Raw genomic sequence first — 22,066 nt, forward strand, 5'->3', positions numbered from 1 at the left:
GGAGAAGGGGGAGGACCAAGTCATGTCCCTTGCTGCCTGGCCCAATGGGGGGCACTGAGGTGGGCCTGGGGGAATCTGATCATTTAGGGAACCCCTGAGGATCCAAGGCAGCCGACAGAAGCACCTTGCACCAGTCCCTTGGGTGGTCCAGTTTCTCCACTTGGCTCCTACTCCTAGGACTCCTGATCAGGAAGGAAGGAAACTAACAGGACTAACACCCTCAGGACAGCCCTCTGAGGTACGTATTATTCCCATTCTATAGACGAGGACACTGAGCCTTCAAGATCTTCAGAGACAGGCCAAGGTCAGATAGTGGTGGGGTCCAAATTCGAATCCCAGTGTATCTGAGTTGGGGGAGGTGCCTCTGTAGTTTGCTGTGCCTTAGATGCTCCAGAGGTCTGACCCCTAGCGGGGAATCTCTGTAGTGCAAATGAGCCCCTTCTTGCCAACTGTGACAAAATCCACCTCATCGGTAGTAGGAACCAGCCCAAGGACCCCTCAACCTGTGGCTGGGGATGAGGGTGGTACTGTGTCCCAGCCCTGGTGCCTGCCCTCCCCTGCTTTGAGGATGTAGAGCAGCAGCAGTTAGGGCCCAGCTGAAGACAGTACTCCTGGAAAGTGTGCACAGGTCAATGATGGGACGGACATGAGTTACATCTTTACAGCTTTAATCCAGCAGGCCAGGACCCTGCCAGTGGGGCAGCCAGAGAGGAGGGCTACTGCTGACTGCAGATGGCACCTCATCCCTGCCCCCACCTCTGCCCCGTGGGCAAACAGGAGGGGCCCAACCTTCCCTGTCTGGGATCCCTGGGAGTAGAGGGATTTTTTGAAAGCAGGGGGTGTGACCCAGGCTGTCACCTCCCTCCCTTGCCCCCAATAAAAATAAGTCCACCAATCCCGAGCCCTCCCCACCCGCCCCTCTATCATGGCCTAGTTCCAGCTCCATTCCTGTTCCACCTCTTCGGGGCTCTGTTCCAAGCGGGCCCATAGCTTGGCTTGGTCTGGGGCCTGATGACAAGAGGACCCCTTCCCACCCCCAGGGTCAGATGCAGGTACAGGATGGGGGCATCTCCCAAGGTTGGCATCACTGAAGGGGCAACAGACACACAGCTGGTTGCTCAGGCTCCTGGGTAGGAGGGCTGTGGTGGCATATAGGGGGGAGGAGCTGAAAACGAAGGAAACAGGATTAGCATCAGTGGGATAGAGGGACGTGAAGTAACCCTACCTCCTCCTTTCCATCCCTGTGCATGCAGGACCCATGGGGAAGAGCTGGCCTGGAAGTTTCCAGCTAGAGGTGGAAGAAGTCTGTGAGGGGTATATGGGGGTGAGGGAGGGACAGGGGAGGTCCCAGAGCAAGGACTGGGGGTAGGAGCAAGGGATTCCAGATTGCTTACTTACCTGCAGGGTTGTAAATAGGGGGCCCAGCTGGATACAGTGGATACTGGGGAGCAGGACCACTGGGTGGATACATGAAGCCAGGCTGTGGTGGTGCAGGGCCAGCTTTAGGGTCCTCGGGGTATGGGTACACTGGCTGCACTGGGAAGCCTGTCATCGGAATCTCCTGGCCTAGGTGGGGAAGAAGGATTGGCATTCAGAGCTCCACCTCCCATGGGAAGCCTCCTCCTCCTGCCCAGGAAACAAAGGTAAGCACTCTGGGGTCCCTTCCTTATGCAGGCTCCACACTGGCCACCTGCTGCCTTTGCCTCCCAGTCCCTGCTTGACAGAGTTGGGCAGGGAGCTGGGACAATGGCCCCTGCTGGCCCATCTGTGTTTAGCACGTGTGCTCCACTCAGCAGATTTCAGAGACCTCTTGAGCCAGACAGCCAGCCTGAGAATGCCCCACTCGGGCAAGGAGGGGGCATCTTGTAATCCAGCAGAGCTGCCACCAAGGGGGCCCTCCCAGCCCTTCTCTTCCACACTGATGCCCCACATGGTGTCACAGTCCCCATGCCCCACCAGCTTTTGGCATATGTACAATCACAGGTCAGTGCCCAGGCACACACTCTGTTGTACACTAGAGCACACCCAATGAAAGTTCATGGCCATAGTCCCCACCTTGGGTACTCACTAGGAATCATGTACATGCATATGCCCACTGCACACACATACACACAGGCCATGGTTGACAGACTGCAGGCCAGTGCACACTTGAATAGTCAGGAGCCTGCTCATACATGCACACACTGTCCCATGTCACATATACTCCTGGGCACATTCTAATATTTGTGGGCTTACAAGCATCTCTGGGTTTATACATTGGCCAATGAGTGTGTAGAAGAGCACACACACACGACTACGGAATTCACAAACCCTTGACCTCACTGGTGCCCACCATGGGGCTCAGCCCAGCCCATCTCAGGCCCCTCTCGCTCAGTCCCGCAAGTACCTTCAAATGGGCTCTGCAGCTGCTGGCGCCGGCGGTACAGGTAGCAGCAGGAACAGAGGAAGCAGCAGATGGTGGTGGCAACCACAGCCACAAAGAGGATCACAGCTGAGGCGATGCCTGCTATGGTCTTGGGACTTTAGACAGAGAACAGGTCCTCACCTTCCAACACTCACAGGAGGGAGTCCTCATCATGGTGCCCATAAAACTGTGCGCCAATTCCTGGCCAGCAGGGGGCCACAGTATGCTGGGATTGAGGGTTCCCTGTGGGATTCTGCCCAGTGGCTGTGCCCATGGAGAAGATCTTAGGGGACCTCCACTTCCCAGAAGGCTATGCTGCCTGACTGGCTAGCGGGAGGCATGCCGGGATTTGTAGTGCCCCCTCCTCCCCACTCCCCCATTTGCTCTTACACCTACAACCTAATAGATTAGAATAATAACATGTTAGCATGAGAAGGGGCCTTAAGAAATAAACCAGAGCTGTCTTTTCCAAACCTTACTTCAACCAGTTTCCTTATATCTCTTATAAATGAGCAGTCCCCTTCAAAAGAAGTTTGAAAACCACTAATTTTGTCAACCTTCTCATTTTGGGAAGAGGGTAAAATGACCCATAGAGAGGAAGTGTCTTCCACAAGATCACACAGCTAATGAGAAGTGGATCTGGAAATCAACCCCAAATCTCCTACCTTCTTGCCAGAGCTTTTTCCACAAGGCTATGCTACAGTCTGGGTGGTAACCCTGTACCCTCTCTCCACAGGACCTGAGGGGACCAAAGAGAGGGCTCCAGAAGAAACCTGAAAGCACTCAGACCAGCCCAAGCCTAAGACGGTAACCAACATGCCTTTTCTGGAACTCCAGAGCCCCAGCACTAACCACCCAGCTTCCATCATCAAGCTGGTGCCGGGGTGTCAGCAAAGAATGTGGAGGTGGACAATGGGAAGGAGGCAGGAGGCTGGGAGGGAGGACGGAAAGGCCCAGGGAGGCCTCTGAAAGGGGGGAATGGAGAAGGGGGCTGCCGGGTGGAGGCAGGAGCCCACCTGAAGGCCAGGCAGTGCTTCTGCTGCCTCTCTGTGATGAGCAGGGTCAGGTCCCTGCAGCAGTACCGCTGGTAGCAGGTTCCGCAGCAGAAGGTGAAGAACTCACAGTTAAACCCTGGATGCCAGGAGCCATTCCGGTCCAGGTACCACAGGCAGTCCTCGCCGGCCAGCGCTGTGGGCAGGGGTTGGGGTGTCCAGTGGCCACCCGGCCAGTTCATCTCCAGCCGCCCCTAGCCCCACTCCCAGCCCCACTCCCCAGGTGGTCCCCAGCCCGCAGGCTCCCGGATGCTGGAGGTTGCTCCCTTGCCTTTACCCTGGGTGTCTCAGCCCCCAGAGGCTTCTGAAGCTGACCTCACGCCCCAGGGTCAGCTTTGCCTGGCCCAGCCTCCGGCCTCTGTCTCCTCCTGTTCCCTGCAGATCCCGCAGCATCAGGGCGTGTGCAGTATCCCTAGGGCCTCCGGGGAGCCCGGCGCGGAGGCCCCTCGGATCAGCCCTTCCCCTTCTCCCCTCTTCCCCAGCCTGGCTCCTCAGCCCCTTACCCAGGGAAGCTCCCAGCATCAAGAAGGCGAGCACAGCAAGCGGCGCGGCCCCGCACAGCCCCGTGGACGGCATGGCGGGGGCTGGGCTCGGCCGGGGCCGGGCCACCGGGAGAAGGGACAGTAGGACGCAGCCGGCCAGCGAGAGCTGCGGCGGGGCCCAGCCCGCGGCCAGGCTCCGGTTCTTCTCCCGCCTCCTCTGGGGGCGGGACTAAGCGCCCGGCCCGCGGTCACCCTGCCCGCGCCGCGCCACGCACCGCCCAGGGGTCCACCCACCGGCGCCCCTCACCCAGCCGCCACTGCCCTGCGCCCCCTGCCGGCAGCTCCGCGGCCGCTCCTCCCGCCTCCCCGGCCCCAGTCAGTATGCCGGGCCGCAGAAGCGCTGATCGTGGTGCCGTCTCCGAATGCTAGGCTCATGGGCTTACCCTGGAGGGGCCGAGCCGGGCCTTCCTCTGAGCTGGACCTCCTTTGCCCCAGTGCCCAGTCCAGGACATCGGGGCGGGGGGGTTGGGAGGTGGGGAGAGACTGGGAGTCACCCCGCCCCCACCCCCAGAACAGAGGCCCTCATTGAGAGGCAGCTCAGAGCGGCTTTGTCCCCAGCAGTGCCCACAGGTCTGGGCCCTGTCAGCTGCACTGGCTCCCTGACATGGCCCCTTCCTCCTCCATGTGAACGGCACACCAACCCATGGTGTTCCCAGAAGGGGTGGCAGGACACTGGGGTCACCTTCAGCCCATCCCGACAACCTTTGCAGGGAGAATGCTTTCCTACCCCTGCCAGGAGAACTTCTTCCCAGAGTAATCTTAAAGAAATACTGCATTAGCCAATGAGAGCATAAGGAGAGCAAGAGTTAATTGCAGGTAGAGATAATATTTTAGGGTTGGTAGACTCAATCCACTAACAAATTTGTATGCAGACCCACTGAGTGCCAGTGACTGTACCCCATGCCACATGGGGCACCCTGACTGGGAACTGCAAATCAAGCTAGAAAGAAATTCAAAGGCTTACCTGAATGATCTGCCATCCTACAGCCCTTTACAAAGCACTTGGATATCTACCTCATTTGAGGTTCTCCACAACAACATAAGCTAAAAGAGGCTGGCAGGTGTTCGTATCAACCCCATTTTACAGATAAAGAAACTGAGACTTAAGGACGTCAAATGACTTACTCAAGGCAATACAGCCAGCGAATGACAGAGGCAACACTAGGGCCCAAGACTTCTAAATCTGTGTGGAACCCCTTCTCCCCACAAATGTGGATGGTGCAGACACCAAGTGTTTCTGGACTGAGGGAACCAGGGCAGAGCATGGAAGGCCCAGGAGAATCTAAATAGATTGGGGGAGGGCAGCCCAAAGAGGTGCCGTCCCATCTTCGGCTCCCTGTGGGTGCCGACACACCCACCCAGAAAAGCTGGAGTGAGGAGAGGATAGGCTACTGCCCTAGCATGTTGCTGGTAGTCTGATGGGTGGTTGAGAGTATTTACTCACACCGGACATGGTCATAAATGAAGCAGCAGTGGGACAAAAAGAGGCATCTCTCAACTTACCACCCCCAACACACTGTCCATTTCCATCCATCTCCCATCCATACATTTTTTTTTATTATTAAATTCAGTTTTATTGAAATACATTCATACACCATACAATCATCTATGATATACAATCCACTGTCCACAGTATGATAGCATAATTATGCGTTCATCACAACAATCTATCTCTGAACATTTTCCTTACATCAGAAAGAACCAGAACAAGAATAAAAAATAAAAGTGAAAAAAGAACACCCAAATCATCCCGCTATCCCACCCCATTTGTCCTTTAGTTTTTATCCCCATTCCTCCACTCATCCATACACTAGATAAAGGGGGTGTGATCCACAAGGTCTTCACAATCACACTGTCACCCCTTGTAATCTACATTATTATATAGTCTTCAGGAGTCCAGACTGCTGGGTTGGAGTTTGGTAGTTTCAGGTATTTACTTCTAGCTATTCCAATACATTAAAGCCTAAGAGGTGTTATCTATATAGTGCATAAGAATGTCCACCAGAGTGACCTCTTGACTCCATTTGGAATCTCTCAGCCACTGAAACTATTTCGTCACATTTTGCATCCCCCTTTTGGTCAAGAAGATACTCTCAGTCCCACGATGCCGGGTCCACATTCATCCCCGGGAGTCATACTCTGCGTTGCCAGGGAGATTTACACCCCTGGGAGTCGGGTCCCACGTAGAGGGGAGGGCAGCGAGTTCACCTGTCGAGATGGCTCAGTTAGAGAGAGAGAGGGCCACATCTGAGCAACAAAGAGGTACTCAGGGGGAGACTCTTAGGCACCATTACATACAACTTTAGACTCTCCTTTGTGGTAATGAGCTTCATAAGGCAAGTCCCATGCTCAAGGGCTCAGCACATCACATACATCTTTCTAAGATCACAAGCTCCATGAATGCCAAGACCATGAGGTCATGCTCACTGTGGTCCCCAGTCGTAGCCATTGCTGCTCAGTCATTGTTGGTTGAATGACTTGGATGAAGGGCTCTCCCTCCTCCTGTCCAAGGTTGACTCTTCCATGTGTACTCTTGATTCCATCTGGTATAACACTTCATTATCCCTTCTCTTTTAGTTAGTCTTTAGTTTCTCCCTTCTTACCAGCATTTTTTTCCCCCTAAGGAAAAAGAAATCCGAACTCTCTCCTGTTTAAAAACAAACAAACCCCACGTTTCCTGAATCTTATCCCTCTCTGGCTACTTTCCTGCTTCTCTCTTCTCTCTCTTCCAAATAGTCCTAAAAGCCTACACCTCTGGTTGATGCCTCCTCCTCTCCATGACATCTGGCTCTCACCAACATCACCAGTGATTTTCTATTTGCAAAATTCTAGGGAAACTTTTAAATCCATGGGATGGGAAGTGATTAGGGCTAGGAGAGAGGGTGAGGAAAGGGCTGTGGGTAGGCCAGTGGGGAGAACTGGCAGAGTTGGGAAGATCAGTACTTCTTAGCAGGGGATGCTGGAGCTTGGAGATGGAGAGCTGGCTATGTCACCATGATAATGGACCTGGGTCCCGGAAGGGTCATAAGACTGGGAAGGAGTGAGGAAGGGTCTTGGGTAGGAGTACTGGGTTGGCACTGGGGGCCCTAGAAAGATAGTCATCCAAATTTTTAGGTCTTGAGAAGCGTTATGGCATCTTCTCCAGAGAAGGGCACACAGGAACATCCTCTATGACCATGTCAGTATCTGTTGGCTCCCAGCCCCTTTTCTGGAAATGGGGAGGCAAAGAGTAATCTAGATCAGATGAGACAAGATACAAGTACCAGGCTCTCCCCAGGATGCCTGGAATATGATCATAACAGTAACACTAGCAGCTAACACTTATTAACACCATGTGTCAGTCAATGTCATAAGCACATTGACATATATATTAATTCATTTATCCTTCAAACAACCCTTAGGAATAGGACAGTTACCCCTATTTTACAGATGAGAGAACTAAGGCACAGAGAGATGAAATAACTTGCCCACGTTTCTCACAGCTGGTGAGTGGTGGAGGCATTCCTTTAATATTAATAACAAAAATAGTAACTACCATTCTGAGTATCAAGTGTGACCCAAGCAGTAGGCTGGGCACATTATCTTTGTGATCTCATTTAACCCTCATAGCAACACTGACCATGAGTTCATCCCATTGTATAGATGAGAAAACTGAGGTTGAGAGAAGTTAATTCCCCTTGCTCACACAGCTGGGATTTGAAATTGGACTTTTGTTATTTCAAAGCCCTCTGCCTCTCATTAAATATGTCTGAAAGGCTCGGTGCAAATATGTCTGAAATGCTCAGTGCTATGCCTGACATACAGAGCATGTACTCAGAAAACTTCAGGGCCCAGCCCTTATCTCACACAGGAGTTGGCCTGTGGTGAGAAGGAGCTGTGAGTATCTGGAGTGAAGGAGGGCAATGGGAGCTAGGCAGAAAGGTGTTGCTGCAATCACGTCTGTGACCCAGTTTGGGCTTGGCCTGGGCTGTGGGTGAGTGAGCTCTGCTGAGTCACTTCACCCCTGGACTGAGTGACCAGCCCAGGGCTCCTCCCCAAACCTTCCATGCTCCGCTTCCTATCAGAGCATATGGGGAGTCCTGCTTATTCCTAAGGCCCTCCTTACCTTCTCAGGCCCTGGGCCCTGGAGCCTCCCTCCATCCCGGAGCCTCCTGCCCTGCCCCAGCTCTCTGGGCCGGGTGACTCGAGTTGAGCCATTTTGGATGTAAGTATCTTTTCCTTTCCTAATTCCTGCTCCAGCCAGCAGTGCTGTCCTCAGAAGAGCCCTCCAGGCTAGCCTTACCTCCTCCTCCCCCGCATAGCCTCTGGCAGCCCAACTCCTGCAGACAGGTAATTACATATTCCTTCCCTCCAAAGGCTCAGAAGCCTTTTTTCTCTGAATTAATCTCCTCACACCCTCTCCAGGGAGCCTTGCATTCCACAGTTGGGGAGAGCAGGGCACAGAGAGCTCCAGGAATTTGGCCAGGGTCTCTTGGGGACTGAAGGAAACCAGGTCTTCTGGCTCCCACTGCCCCAGAGGAAACAGACATCTCTCCCAAATTAAAAAGCTTTCTCTAGTGTCCCAGCTCTAAGTTTCTTGTTGTAAAGGAAAGCATGCATCTCCAGGATTTGTCCTCTGGGTGGGAGGAGGGGCCTGGGGAGTTAGGTGAAGGACAGTGGGGATCAGCCTCACTGATCCTGCAGTTACTGGTAAGGAGCACTCTTCCCCAGAGGGATTTGTAGCAATGCCTTTGCAGGATTGCCTCTCCCAGAATGCCAGGCTTCTGCATGGTTGTGGAGTACCCAGGACAGTCTGGGTAGAGCTTAGGCAGCCTGTGCCTCAGGACAGGAGGGAGTGTAGCCAGACTGGCTTGCGTGGGATCCGTGAGCAGCCCCCTACTCAGGTACACCCTGGATGGCTGTGGGAGCCGTGTCAGTCCTATGCCTCTGGAGCCCAGTACAGCCAAGTGGGACAGACAGGGGAAGGCCAGGTTATCTTTAAATGGCACCTTACTCAGCCTGCAGCTCTGCCAGCTGGGCAGGGTGGGGGCAGACAAGTGTTATTTTGGGACCTGAGGGTAAGGGAGGAGGGAGGTTCTGTTTACAGCTCTCCTTTGCCTATCCCCTCTCTCAAGACCCCTCTCTGGGGTCTCTGTTTTCAGCATAACCCTGTTCACCCTCTGTACAGATGGGAACTGTTGAACCTACAAAGGCACAGGGATTTTCTTGGAGAAACCAGCTCTGTAAGGGTAGATTTGGGTGGTGAGGACTTGGGATTTGATTAATAATAGCTAAAATTCATTGAATATTTATTATGGGGCATGTACTAAGAAGTGACTTTATTGACTTTATTTAATCATCTCAATCACTCCATGAAACAGATACTATTATACCTGTTTTATGATTAGGAAATGGAGGCATAGGTGATTTAAGTACTTTGTCTAGAGCCACCAGCTGGTAAATGGCAGAGCCAGGATTCAAACCCAGGTAGACTGGCTCCCAAGCCCATGCCCTTTACCATTAACTGGAGTATGAGTCCTACTCTGTCACTTACTAGCTCTGCAAACTTGGAGAAAGAACTTAACCCTTCTGGTCTTCGTCCCCTTATGTGTAAAATGGAGTAAGGCTCAGGAGAACTCACACCCACTGGAATCTCCATGTCAGAACTAGCAGAGATGCTCTAGGTCACACACTCTCTGTTCAATGGAAAAAGAACTTAAGGTCTATGAAAAGTCACTGACAGAGCCTGAGCAGGAATCCAACCCTCCTGATTCCAAATGCATCTCTGTGTTCTTGCTAATGAGTCTCTGTATGCCTCAGAATTGGAAAGGCAGCTCCCTGGCAATGCACAGACTGGTGACCAGGGATGGAGATGAGGGAGCCAGTGAGGGATATATCATACATCAATTTGACAAAATCAGGTCTGGAAGACATGCCACATTTATTTTTAAGAAAATCAAATTAGATCAGACTCTGAGTCTCAATCCTGCCAGCTGGTGGGAAATTCAGTCTGTTTGTTTTACTCCCCCTTCCAAGATCATGAAAAGGTGCTGGGGTCTCATACAGTGCAAAACACTGGGGTGTCTTCTAGGCCTTGGTCCACACTGATAAATGCCCACAGACCCAGCAGTTTTGGCCTATGTGCCTCAGGCACAGGAACCTTTCCCAGGAGCTTTAGTGCTGAGGGTCTGGTCACCCCAGGGACTCCATGCAACTATCTCCCTAGAAAGTGGTTTCATCTCCAGGTGCTCTGCCCAGCTCAGGACAGGTTTCTCTCTGCTCCGAGGCCCCAAAGACTTCTGTCCCCTACTTGTCTTCAGAGAAACCCTCTTTCTCCAGGACCCTGGGCCTAATCTAAGTTCACTCAAGCTTTCACCATAGGATCCAGAGTCATGGCTGTCCTAAGTAAGCAATTCTGCTTTCCACCCTGCAAAAAACAACCAAGGAAAGGAAATGCAAAGGATTTGGCTATGTCCTTGGAATAAGTGGAGGGAAAAAGTTTAGGGCAAGCAAATTAATATACAAGAAATTTATAATACCAAGCAAGTAAATAGAAAAAATCTGCTTGGCAGGTACAGGGCAGGAGCTGGGGCCACCACCTGCTTCTATCCTCTGTTCTCCAGGGCAGCACTTCAGGGCCACAGTGCTTTCTTCACAGAGCTGTTTTCCCAAGGGCTCACCAAGACCCTAATTTAGCAGCAGCATCTGTGAAACTGAATTGAGTCACATCTAATCCAGTGAGTCAGGGAGAATGAGCCAAATGGAGCTCCCAGTTATGGGGTGGAGAGGGAGAACATGCTTTTACCATTTGAAGTGCTTTAAATAAGTAATCTTTAATTCTAACCATAACCCTGTGAGGTAGGTATTAGATCCCCATTTTACAGATGAGGAAAACCAAGGCACAGAGGGGATATATATGTCACTTGCCCCAGCTGCCTCACTGTCCAGGTACATTAATCTTGCCAAGTTACAGCAACTCAAGGTTTGAAGACTTCTTAAGACTTCTACTCAGACCAGTGGTTCCTCATTTTTCTTCTTGCAGTGCATTTGCTTAAAATCATATATACCACACAGGTCTAAAAGACCTAGTGTAATTTGCAATTTTAGGAAACCAGCAAATTCATCCTTTTCTTGCCTCCTTAAAAAAAAAAAAAAAAATCTAAATGTGAGGGTTCTTATTTAGATGGCTAATGTTGAACCTGCACCAATCCATCAGAGAAGATAAATAATTCATACTTTTGGCTATTTTATTAACAGATTACTTTTGGCAGCTTTGCTAGTGGAATCCTGTGAAAGTATGGTTAAGATCAGTGTAAGCCCAGTGAGAATGGGGGATTTTTCCATGATAGATATGACTGTCATTTAAACATCCAATCGCTGGGCACTGCCATTGGGGAAAAACTCCCTGCAACACAATTCACTCCACCAGCTGTCATTATCAGCTATTGATTCCTATTGATTACCTCATCAACATTCCATTCACCTGTTTTTTCCATCCCTTGTCATTAACAGCTTAGTCTAAGTTTTCAGTCTCTCACCTGGACTGTTGTAGCTCCTGCCAGACTGCACTCCTATCAAGTCTTCCATTCCTTCATGTATTTTTATTGATACCAGAATGCTTTCTAAAATGCAAACTTGATCATGTCACTTCTCTTCTTAAAATCCTAGAATGATCTCCCAGTCCCTACAGGAAGCAGGCCTTGTAAGACCCTTGACCATTTGGCCCTCACTTGTCCTTCCAGCTTTATTTCTGGTTGAGATCCCCTTAAACCATAAATTCCAATAATTTTAACCTGCTTCTAAACAATGAAAATGCCATTCAGTTTCATAATGGTCTTTTCTTGAATACTTTTCTCTGGAATGTCCTACCTAGCAAATACATTAGGGAGGCAAGACATAGAATTGGTAAAAAGTACAGGCTCCTTGGATTGGAATCCATTTGCTCTGTGACGTCCTGCAGGTAACTTCTTATCTCTGGGCCTCAGTTTTAACAGTCTGTAAAATGGGGTAAACAAAAGTACCTATTGTATAGGGTTATTAGGTGGTCTAAATGAGATAATTCAAGTAAAAGTATTTAGAACAGCCATTGGCATTTAGTAAGTGCCCTTCAAGCCTTAGCAGTTATTGTTAACAACCACCTTGCAAGAGCTCAGTTCAAGGATCACCTTTTAAAGGCAATCTTACTTGACTTCTTTCCCCAAGTTACCATTAACCATTCTCTTTGGGCAGTGGTGACTGAACCCAGTACTTATTTCTCACAGCACTCCTCACATTTATTGCACTATTGTTTTACTTCTAATCCCATAATAAACTAGCTTCTTGAGGGAAGGGGCCAAGCCTTACTTATTTTTCTGTCTTGAGCACCTGGCACAGGCCTTGCCAATAAAAGACATTTAATGTTTGCTGAAACAAAATAGAATCATCTAATGGCCAGAAATCAGGCCTAAAAAAAAAAAAATCTACTTATTGGTCATAAGTCTGCCTGAATGGTGACAAAGTGTAATATTTCTTTCACTGGACAAACTTTTGACTTTTCCAAAGCAGTGTCCTGTTTCCCCTGAATCTTCTCTAAGCTAAGCAATCTCATCTACTTCAGTCTTTCACTTAACACAATTTAGGTCTCTCTGCATCTTTGTTTTTCTCTTGCAGACAGACTCCCTAGCTGTCAGGGAGCCTCTTGGCTGAGGACCAGATTGGAACACAAAACTCTAGGATTGCTGACTGTCACAGCAAGACTGAAATGAATTTCCACACTATTCTGGACAACAGAATATTCTATCCCAGCCTAGGACCACACTATTTATTTCTGAAGACACATGAACAGTTCCTGACATATAATAAACACTTACTATTGGCACACAGGATTATTAGAGAATTCTCCTACTTTTAAAAAATATTCTTGCCAATTCATTTTTATTGAAACAAACTTACAGATAGATTCTGCCTATTTTATAGCTTGTAGAGAAATCCTAAATTTGGACTTAACTTCTGTCTTCCTTCCCTGGGGTCTGCTGTTATCTAAAATTTTGATTAGTATTCTTCCCTTACCCAGTAACATTTCTTTTGTAAATGGCCTCAGACTCTTTTTGGAATGAGCAAGGAATAAAATAACTCATCAGTCATTAATATCAAAGCACAGGCATACCATCAGAAAGAGCCCCGGGGCACACCATCAGAAACTGTCCCCCAAAATGGGATATTTGCAATTTGGCAGTTAGTGGACAGCTCCCTAATGCTTTGTAACTTTACAGTGTCCAGATTACTTTCCTGATCTAGTTTGTTAATTAAAAAAAGTAAAGAAGACCATGAGGCCAGTTTGGCATCATTTGCTTTTAAGGTCGTAACAAACATCTATTAAACCCGTGATCACTTTTCTTGTTTTAAAAAATTCTTATTTGCTTGTGATTCATTCGTTGTAGGTTTATACTTCCCTATACGGTCATTCACTGGTCTGTGACTAATGATTTCTTCCCTTCTTGGATTTCTGCCTCTTTTCTAAATTTCCTAGTTTCTCTTCCATTTTCCCTTCAATTCTCTAAGATCACTGAGAGCTCAGCAAACTCCTGGAAAGTCCTTGGTGTCCTAGCTGCTATTACCAGGGTCAGGAGACCTGAAGTTACCTCAGAGCAGCCCAGTACTCTCTTTGTCTTGCACTTGCCCCACTTATTAACCTCCTTCTAACCACTGTTAGCTCCGCCCCTTTTAGACTGGAGCTAATTTTCTGGCCCAAAACAGAGACAAAATAGGGGCTCAGGTTCAACACCATAGGCCCCAAGCAGATTCACCTCTTCTTCCTGTGCTGACATTGTACAGTCTCTTTGAACTCTCTTCCTCAACAGAATGGGGATAATAGCACCCCCAAGGTAAATGGTCTAAGACCCTCCACTCTCATCCATACCTGTACATCAGGTGGGGAAGAGTGGCCCCTCAAATGATATCAGGGCCTTTTCCTTCAGGACTCGAGTTCTCCTAAGGCAGGAAGCCCAGTTTTCCTCAAAAACTATCATGAGGAGAGCAGGAAGAGAGGATCCCTGCCAAAGGACTTAGAACTATTTTTGGCACTAAATACAGACAACTCTTTTTCCATAGGAGGCTCAAAAGGGGCCCATGTCATTCTCCATCTATGTCTAGGAGTCCTAACCCTTTCAATGCTGCTGGCATAGGACCATTATTTTGTGCCAAAATCAGAGGCTAGCTCGGCCTTGAAGAATGGTCTGTTACCTTCAGCACTGGACTCTAATGGCACTGCCTTGAAGTCAACAACTAAATAGTGAATCTCCAGACTATGGTTCTTCCTGAACAACACATTGCTAGATCTGCCATCATCTCCCCAACATAAGCAACTTGCCCAGACTCAGGAGACTGAAGCAGCGGGGGAGGCAATGCTAGCCACTGAATCTCAGCGGGTAGCAGACACACCCTGAACACTGCATGCCCTCAGCTTTTCAGACTGACATTCCTCCCTGCCATTTTGGGGCTTGAACACCAGGGACACTTAGTGGCACAAAGTCATTATTAGCTACAAACTCCTTGGACTTCTGTAACAGTCTTATAGGGTAAATGTCCACAGTGGGGCCTAGCAATAAAGTATGAAGATTCAAGTTCATTTTATATCTCACTTCTTCTGTTAGACTACCAACCTAAAGGAATACTCTGGTTATTAAAAATGGGGCACCAGATGTGGGCACTATCAAAAAAAGGAAATGCTGGACTTGTCTACCTTCTTGCCCTTATTTTCTTAATCCTCATTCACTTTGAACCCACAACAGACTAAATTTCTCAATTAAGGAACTTCCCTTAAAAATACTTGATTTAACAATAACAGTTCTCCAACAATCATTTTCAGCTAGGTTAGCCACACTAGTTTCTAAATGGGCTTGACCTAATCCCTTTTCCCCTCTACTTTCCATCTAAAAGGAATCAAGGCAAAGAGGTGCTTGAGACACCCTGTACCATTGGACTAATGGTATAGTCCATTACAAATGGACTAATTTAATCTGTAAAGATTACTTTACTGTCCTAGAAAAATACACATTGCAAATTTGAAGGCTACAACTTAACCACTTTGGGTGATTCCTGAGGAGAGGAAACAACCTTTGAGTGTGGTAATGTGTGGGAGGGACATACTAAATATGGTTGGGAGAGGTGGATTTAAAAAAAAAAATCTCTAATTTTTTCTTCTTAAAAGGGAAACCAAATTGCCATCTGTCTGACTTAATTTTTGTGTGTGTGTGTTGTGTGTAGGAACAGCTTGGGGAAGGGGTTGGTTTGTATCATGCAGTGAGGCAAAAACAAGATGATGTCCTTTGACAGGAGAGCCTTAGTGTTGTAGAAAGGAAGTGGGGAGGGGAGTTCATTGGAAAGGGCTTAGAATGTAGCTGCTCCCTCTCGTTCCTATTGAGAACCCAGAGCATCAGAGGTCAGGGGCAGAAAGCATAATTCTCTCTCAAGGGGATTCCTATCTGAACACATCAGATGTCCTATGAAATGAGACAGGTCTGTTTTAGAATATAAATGGTCATGACTTCCTCTGCTCCTGAGGAGGGGCAAAATGATCCATGAACACATAATCCTTCTGGGCAATAATGTTTCTGGACTGGCCAGCAGAAGACTCTAGGAACAGAGCTGGGGGCAAGTTGGGGAGAAAAAAGTTTCTTGAGATGGGATGTCTTCAGGGGGATTTTGGAAAGTGTCCTTTGTTCCAGCATTCCTAAGTGACAGTGCTGGTGAGCTCGGTCCAAGTTGTATGTAGTCAGTATCATCCTGGAGAGGCCAAGGGCCAAAGGTCAGGAAGTCGCTCTAGGTTGAGAAGAAAGTGCATCTCAAGTGAGGGCTGGGCCAGAAGGAGGAACAAATGTGGAAAGGCTCCCCTTTTTAGATGCCGATGGTCTGTAGAACCCTCCTTTCGTTGTCATTAAGGTGCCCTGAGAACATTATGTAGCAGGGCTGCTGAGCAAACTGGCACAGGAAGTCCGTGAGATATGCCTGGAGGGAAGAACGAGTGGCATTAATGAGGGTTTCCAGGGTCATTCATCGACAGTGGGGTAAGAAACACCACCAAGTGGTATGGGGAATGCTGGCTTTTAGACAAATGCCAGCTCCCTGAAGGATGGTTTTCTACATTCTTGGACACCCCAGGGACTGAATTCTATAGGAAAGGAGACTTTTTTTCAAAGGCTATATCTCATATCCCACTCTGAGGACCTTCACAACATAGCCCCAAGAAACCAGATTATAACACTGGAATAAAACACTATGGTGCAAAGTCCCAGCCCACCCAAAGCTTTGACCACTGAGCAGGGCAGGAAGTCTCTCCTGAGCCTCCCATGATGAACTCTGAATAGGTTTAATCCCACAAAATTCCATATCCATGTTTCTATGGCTTGAGACATTGTCACTTGCAAGACATTTTCTCTGGAAGCCCTCACCTGCAGATCAATCTGATAGAGAGGATCCTTCAGGGCATCGGGGTCATCTTCCTCATCATCCTCGTAGTAATCCTCCTCTGTTAGACACAGCCAACACAGGGAGGGGTCAGGGCAGAGGCCCCCGATCAGGCCCAGGTGGGGAGGCACCACCACATGGCTGAGGCAAAGGGGCAAAAGGCCAAGGAACATCCCTTGTGGGCCCACCTCTCCCTTTTTTGGCACCCCATTCTTGGCACTAGTGTGCAAAGAGGTATTTACCATGGCTGTCCTTTTCTCAAATTGCTTACCATATTTACTTGTAGCAAGAATGTCAGATAAGAGTTGGCCAGCTAAGCCATCCTCCTCCTCCTCTTCTTCCTCCTGGTCCTCCCACATATCATTGGAGTCATCTATGTGGAAATAAAAAGCAGCTGGTGCATACTCATGTACTATATGCCCCAACCCCAAATCCAAACAGGCTAGAACAGAAGGGCCTCCTGGGTTCCCACAAACATGGCCTAGTCTCCAATGGGAGAGATGGCCAAGTCCTCTCAATAATTTTGAATGGAAGAAGCCAGTGTCCCGAGAAGGTTACTGGAGCAAAAGACTGAGAGTTTGATGAGAAGAACCAAACCAAGGAAGGCTAAAGCAGCTTGCCACCTGGATGATTCCTACCTCAGCTTCTGTGAGATCTCGTTATCCAGACCAGAGAAGCAGCTCTTTACATTCTGAGGGCCTAGCACCAGGCCAGCCACAGAGGAGGCATTTTTTCTTTTTTTAAAATCAGTAACTCAACAGATCAAATCGATAATTTGAAATCTTTTAACTTGATCTTCCAGGTTCAAAGTCTCTTGGGAAAAAGGGCCCTCGTTCACCTTGATTCCACTCTGCAGGAGTGGCCTGGCGAGCAGCATTGGCCTCCATGACATTGGAGAGCTCATTGATGATCAGTTTTAGGATCTTGACCAGCAAAGGAATGTTTGTCCAGCGTTCAGGGTCTGGAAAGGAAGGAAAAAGTTTTAAGTTAGATGTGAAGTGGGTTCCCTTGCAGCAATGCCCCCAATCTCACTCTGCAGTGTCACTCATCAGACAGTTCACTATCCCTTAGGCTTTCCCCCCGTCCTGACTATATCCAGCCACCAAAGAATGATTTAAAGTTAAATAATTTTATTTTGGTTGGTGTTGTAATAGTTCAGAAGTTAGAAGAGATAAGAGTGAAAGAATTAAAGGAGATAAGTTCTTGCCAGTAATTAAAGTCTGAAACCAAGTCACTGCATAGAGCACAGTAGCTCCAGTACCCATGACTTGCAGTTTGAGAAAGAGCCCAGGGATTCCAAACCTACAGTTAAAGAGAATGGCTCTGCAGTACCTATAGAAATCACTGCAGTCATAGGCCAAAGGCAACCCGATAACAAAGACACACTGAAAACATGCATCAAAACCACAGAATGGAAGCTGTAAAATGGGGATCCTAGGTATCTGAGGCTATTTTTGTCAATTTTCAGCAACAGGAAGGGACCACACATTCTGATCCATTGTTTACTGTGTTTGCTACTGCTTCTTTTTGCTTCTTTCTATCACTAACAATTATGTTTTAAAATATACATCATTTATGTCCCTGCCCTTCACCCCAGGTGTCTTTAGCCCCTAGGCAGGGGATTAGAAGGGTGGCGCATCACCCACTTTTGGCTGACTTAGAGCGAGTACGGATGCCCTCATCCATGCTGTAGATTTCCTCTCCCTTCACGCGGATATCCTGTAGCCGTTTGTCATCTGCATTAATGCCATGCTGGAGCAGTTTACAGAGCGCCACAGAGCTGGTAAGGAAGAGCCAAAAAGGGTCAATAAGCCACCCATCTAGCAGAAGGCCTGCATTTATGAAAGAAACTAGGCCTTAACAATACTTGGCTGGATGAAGTCTGTGGCAGAGAAGGCTCTCTAGGCCAGCAGAGATTAGAAATATATGCTCCACCTGTGTTAACTGTCTTTGGGGGATATCAAAATGGCAGCTGTTCAAACATACAGGTTAGCAATAAAGAAAGAGAGGGAAAAAGGAATACAGGGGCAGTTTAATATACTGAACAAAAATCAATGGAGCACATCAGGGAAAGGAGAAATGTGAGTAGGGGCAGAATGCCCAGACCATAAAGATGAGGCTCTACCTGACTTTGCCTTCGTATTGACCATAGAACAGATGCTGTCTGCTTGTCCACTCAGCCATCACAAACTCCAGGGCAGGTTTACCGGTAGGTCCTGGGAGACTGCACAGGAACTCCAACAGCGGCTCCAGCTGAGTGTGCACCAGGTGAGCGAACACCATGATCAGAGACTAGGTGGTAACAGAAAGGACAACTGCTTCAGAGAAACCAATTTCAGACATAGAAGGTGGCAGTAAGCCTAGAAAGGGTCTGCACTAAGAGAACCATCCACAGGGCAAGAAAACGAGATTTTCTTGTCAATGTTTCTTGGGCCAGAACAGATCCAGTTTTACTTTACTATTTTACAAGTATAGTTAAGAAAGTGAGAAAAACACTTCAGGTTCAATATAAGGATTATCCCCAAGGGGGTGGGTTAACCTAGCTAAACCTAGCTCCCCACAATCCTCTTACCTGCATGACACTGAGTGTTTCTGCCTGCTGCATTTTACTTAGGATGGCACGAAGAATCTGGTCCAGATTCTCCCCCAACTCCCGCCCTGCCTTGGAGATGAGGGTGGAGACGAGGCGGCCCACAAATGCTGCAGTGAACTCTGAGGTGCGGGGGTCCAGGAGCTGGCTCACCACTTGCATCACGTACCACAGTCCATTGTGGCCCTGCTCATCGTGCCACTGGGCTACCTGCTCCAGTGTCACTGACACATAGGCCCGCAGGCATTCTCCACCATTCTGGAGAGACAGGGGTGGCAAGCAGGATTAGCAGCTGGGGGAGAGATGCCAGGAGGCCCCCAGTCTGTAAGAGGAAAATGCCATTCTTAGACTATGGGGTCTATGGTAGGCTCATACCACTGGGGTCAGGAATTTACTGGTCACAGATATAGGCATGCACTACACAATCTCCCCTTTACCCAGTCATTACCTCAAACATGCATATTCCTAATCACAAGGGGCAATGGCCAAGCAGATTGAGCTTTAACACTAAAGATCTACCTTTGGTACTGGGAAAACATATCTAAGATGTAGCAACAATTGGGGGTACTACCTTTATGGGAATAAAGACAGACCTTTTGCCTAGGGATTTCCAAGGTGATCAATATTCTCTGGCAGGTTCCTATAACCTTTACAATCAATCATAGTAGTAAAGACCTGAAAAAGTAACCAACTCATCCAAGAAACAGAAAGAAATAGGAAAATATTCAGGCATCTCTCCCTTCTCGAGGGCTATTATTTTGCTGACTTTCTTATGGCTCCCAAGTCTAGATGCCTGTAATCTCTTCCACAGTAACAAAATCCGCAGACAGATAGATGGGCAGGATGCATTCTTCAATATTATAACATATGTGAAAGCATAGAATGCTTGGCTTTTGTAGCCTGAGCCTTTCCTGGATCCTTTGGGTAAACATGGATTTGAGAGACTTGTATCTCTTAAGCATGAAACCTTGTCAGACTTCTATAGTCTGTCAGCTGGGGAACTATCTTCCCTTTTCTAGTCACAATAGCTCAGATACCTGCATGGTGGCATTGTCATCTGTGTGAAGGGTGCACTGTGCCACAGCAGGGAAAGCCTGGCAGATGAGGAGCTGGGAAAGGGGAGGCTTTGTATTCCGTACTACTGTAGTCAGGATATCAATGGCTGTCTGAAGGAGAGAAGAAAGAAGAATCAAAATTCCCTCGGGGGTGGGGGGGTGGGGGGAGGTAGGGCCCAACAAACCAAGATCATTACTGATTGAATACAACATAGCAACTCAGGGAAAACTAACTAATGAAAAGCAAGCTCCGAAAGAATATGAATAATTAGATAGTAGATAGTGCTCTTAGCCGGCTCATGACAGCTCATTACTTCATTAGCCATGAAGGGTAGACAGTGCATAACATGAATGGATATCCAGGTGACATGCATTGGCCAGGTGCCGTGTAATGGTGGCACAGTGTACAAATTCATTTAGAGCACCTCTGGAACAAGAAAACCCATTTTCTTAAAGCCCCAGAGAATCACCCACTGTGCTGGAGGCATAGTAACCCAGTAAAATCACCCATGAAACTCTAATGCCACTGTTTTTTGTCATCTAGGTGGGAAGTAGGTGGCATATGCAGATCTCTCTCTCTCTCTCACACACACACACACACACACACACACACACACAGTCCTTGTAGACACACACACACACACACACAGTCCTTGTAGACACACACAGTCCTTATAGCCACTCACCGCACAGAGTCCTGCAGGAATCTTGTCTGCTGGAGCCTGCATTATGCTGACTAGAGTAGGAATCAGCCTCATCTGCATTGGGCCCTGACAGGCTTCGATCTGGGACAGCTCCTTGAAGATGTCCTGAGCCAGCGATGCGACAACAGGATCTGAAGTGGATAAGGGAACACGGAATCCCCCCGCCTGACGGTCTACATGTTTCTGGCTTAATGATATCTATTGTTTGCCCCCTCCCCCCCAACCTAACTTCTGCTTTGATTATATACCACATATCTGGGACCTAGTGAGGACACATGAGTAACTTGAAAGATCAGGAGAGATGCTAAATCTCTAAGAAGCAAAGTTTGTATGATTTTGTTAAGGCAGGGACTAGCCATTAATAGCTACTCATAAAACAAAACTTGGCTTTTTTTCTGGTCTTCATTCTCATAAAATATAGATTGATTATGAAACTAAATGCTTAAAAAAAAAAGATTAAAAAAAAGCTCCTCTGATGCTTTAGTTAAGAAGACATGAAAGTTTCAAAAACAATGCTAAAACACTGAACTTTCCCCAGGTTCTCATGTTTAGAGGCGTAATCATACATTATCTTCTCAAGGGTAGGCACGAAAGATATAAAGAATTCCCAAAGCCATTTCTAGGACAAAAGGTAAAACTCTCAGAAAGAAGAGCCTTGTTGAAGGAATGGAACTTTAGCTTGACCTGCTTTAGCTATGTAAGAAAAATGTCCTCCTCTGTCTATCCTGCAAAAATATATGCAATGTATATTAAGTTATATGTTAAAAGATCACTGCAGCATTGTTTGTAATAGAAAAAACTGAACAAACTGATATCCATGAACAGAATGGATAAATAAATTATGATATAGCCATTTTATGGATTAAATACATTTTGATGAATTTTCTCCTGGTACTTTTTCTACATATATAATCTATATACACAGTCTTTTTCTAAACAAAAACCAAAACCTAATTAGAATCATATTCCATGTACTTTTTGGAAAACCATCTTTTCATTTAATTATACTACGAGCTCTACATTCCCATGAAATATTCCTTCAGAGTTTGATTTTTAATGGCTGCACAGTTTTCCATTTTATGGATATAATTAATCTTTTTATTATTTCCCAGTTTTTATTTCTATAAAAAATACCAGATGAACTCCTTTGTTCATAAATCTTTGCATGTCTCTCTCTCTCTCTTCAGTATCTCCTTTTCTAAATTATAGTTCTAGGCCTCTTCTTTTAGTTGCTCAATTTCCTACTCTATCACCCAACTCAAAATTATACCTCTCACTTGTTAGCCCTTTATTCAT

General features: G+C 47.5%; 2 protein-coding genes across 6 annotated transcripts in view; both read right to left on the reverse strand.

The window, feature by feature from the left end:
• Positions 1-647: 647 nt before the first annotated feature.
• Positions 648-4,219, reverse strand: SHISA4 (shisa family member 4). Its single transcript, XM_037812198.1, has 5 exons — positions 3,960-4,219; positions 3,421-3,592; positions 2,387-2,520; positions 1,399-1,566; positions 648-1,165 (listed from the first exon to the last, which is right to left on the reverse strand). The coding sequence occupies exons 1-5, from the start codon at positions 4,030-4,032 to the stop codon at positions 1,119-1,121; spliced, it is 594 nt and encodes a 197-aa protein (XP_037668126.1). The 5' UTR covers positions 4,033-4,219; the 3' UTR covers positions 648-1,118.
• Positions 4,220-9,901: 5,682 nt separating this feature from the next.
• Positions 9,902-22,066, reverse strand: part of IPO9 (importin 9) — a 45,101-nt gene continuing 32,936 nt past the window's right edge. For 3 of the 5 annotated variants that reach the window (XM_037825049.1, XM_037825053.1, XM_037825052.1), the window contains 9 exons: positions 20,753-20,901; positions 20,049-20,177; positions 18,994-19,269; positions 18,547-18,713; positions 18,068-18,201; positions 17,260-17,382; positions 16,693-16,794; positions 16,406-16,482; positions 9,902-15,962 (listed from right to left, as the gene is read on the reverse strand). In XM_037825049.1, coding sequence (XP_037680977.1) covers positions 15,852-15,962; positions 16,406-16,482; positions 16,693-16,794; positions 17,260-17,382; positions 18,068-18,201; positions 18,547-18,713; positions 18,994-19,269; positions 20,049-20,177; positions 20,753-20,901 — 1,268 coding nt within the window. In that variant the 3' untranslated portion in view covers positions 9,902-15,851. The remainder of the gene's footprint in view (positions 15,963-16,405; positions 16,483-16,692; positions 16,795-17,259; positions 17,383-18,067; positions 18,202-18,546; positions 18,714-18,993; positions 19,270-20,048; positions 20,178-20,752; positions 20,902-22,066) is intronic. The other 2 variants (XM_037825051.1, XM_037825050.1) reach the window with 2 other exon arrangements.

This window comes from Choloepus didactylus, chromosome 2 (assembly GCF_015220235.1).
Source record: "Choloepus didactylus isolate mChoDid1 chromosome 2, mChoDid1.pri, whole genome shotgun sequence".
Lineage (NCBI taxonomy): Eukaryota > Metazoa > Chordata > Mammalia > Pilosa > Megalonychidae > Choloepus > Choloepus didactylus.

Excerpts from the sequence above, each read along its gene's own strand:
- SHISA4 (XM_037812198.1), bottom strand. The coding sequence starts at position 4,032 with ATGCCGTCCACGGGGCTGTGCGGGGCCGCGCCGCTTGCTGTGCTCGCC. Across the intron at positions 1,567-2,386 it reads GCTGCAGAGCCCATTTGAAG|GCCAGGAGATTCCGATGACA; the intron begins GTACTTGCGGGA and ends TTCCCCACCTAG. Across the intron at positions 1,166-1,398 it reads CCCTATTTACAACCCTGCAG|CTCCTCCCCCCTATATGCCA; the intron begins GTAAGTAAGCAA and ends CTTCGTTTTCAG.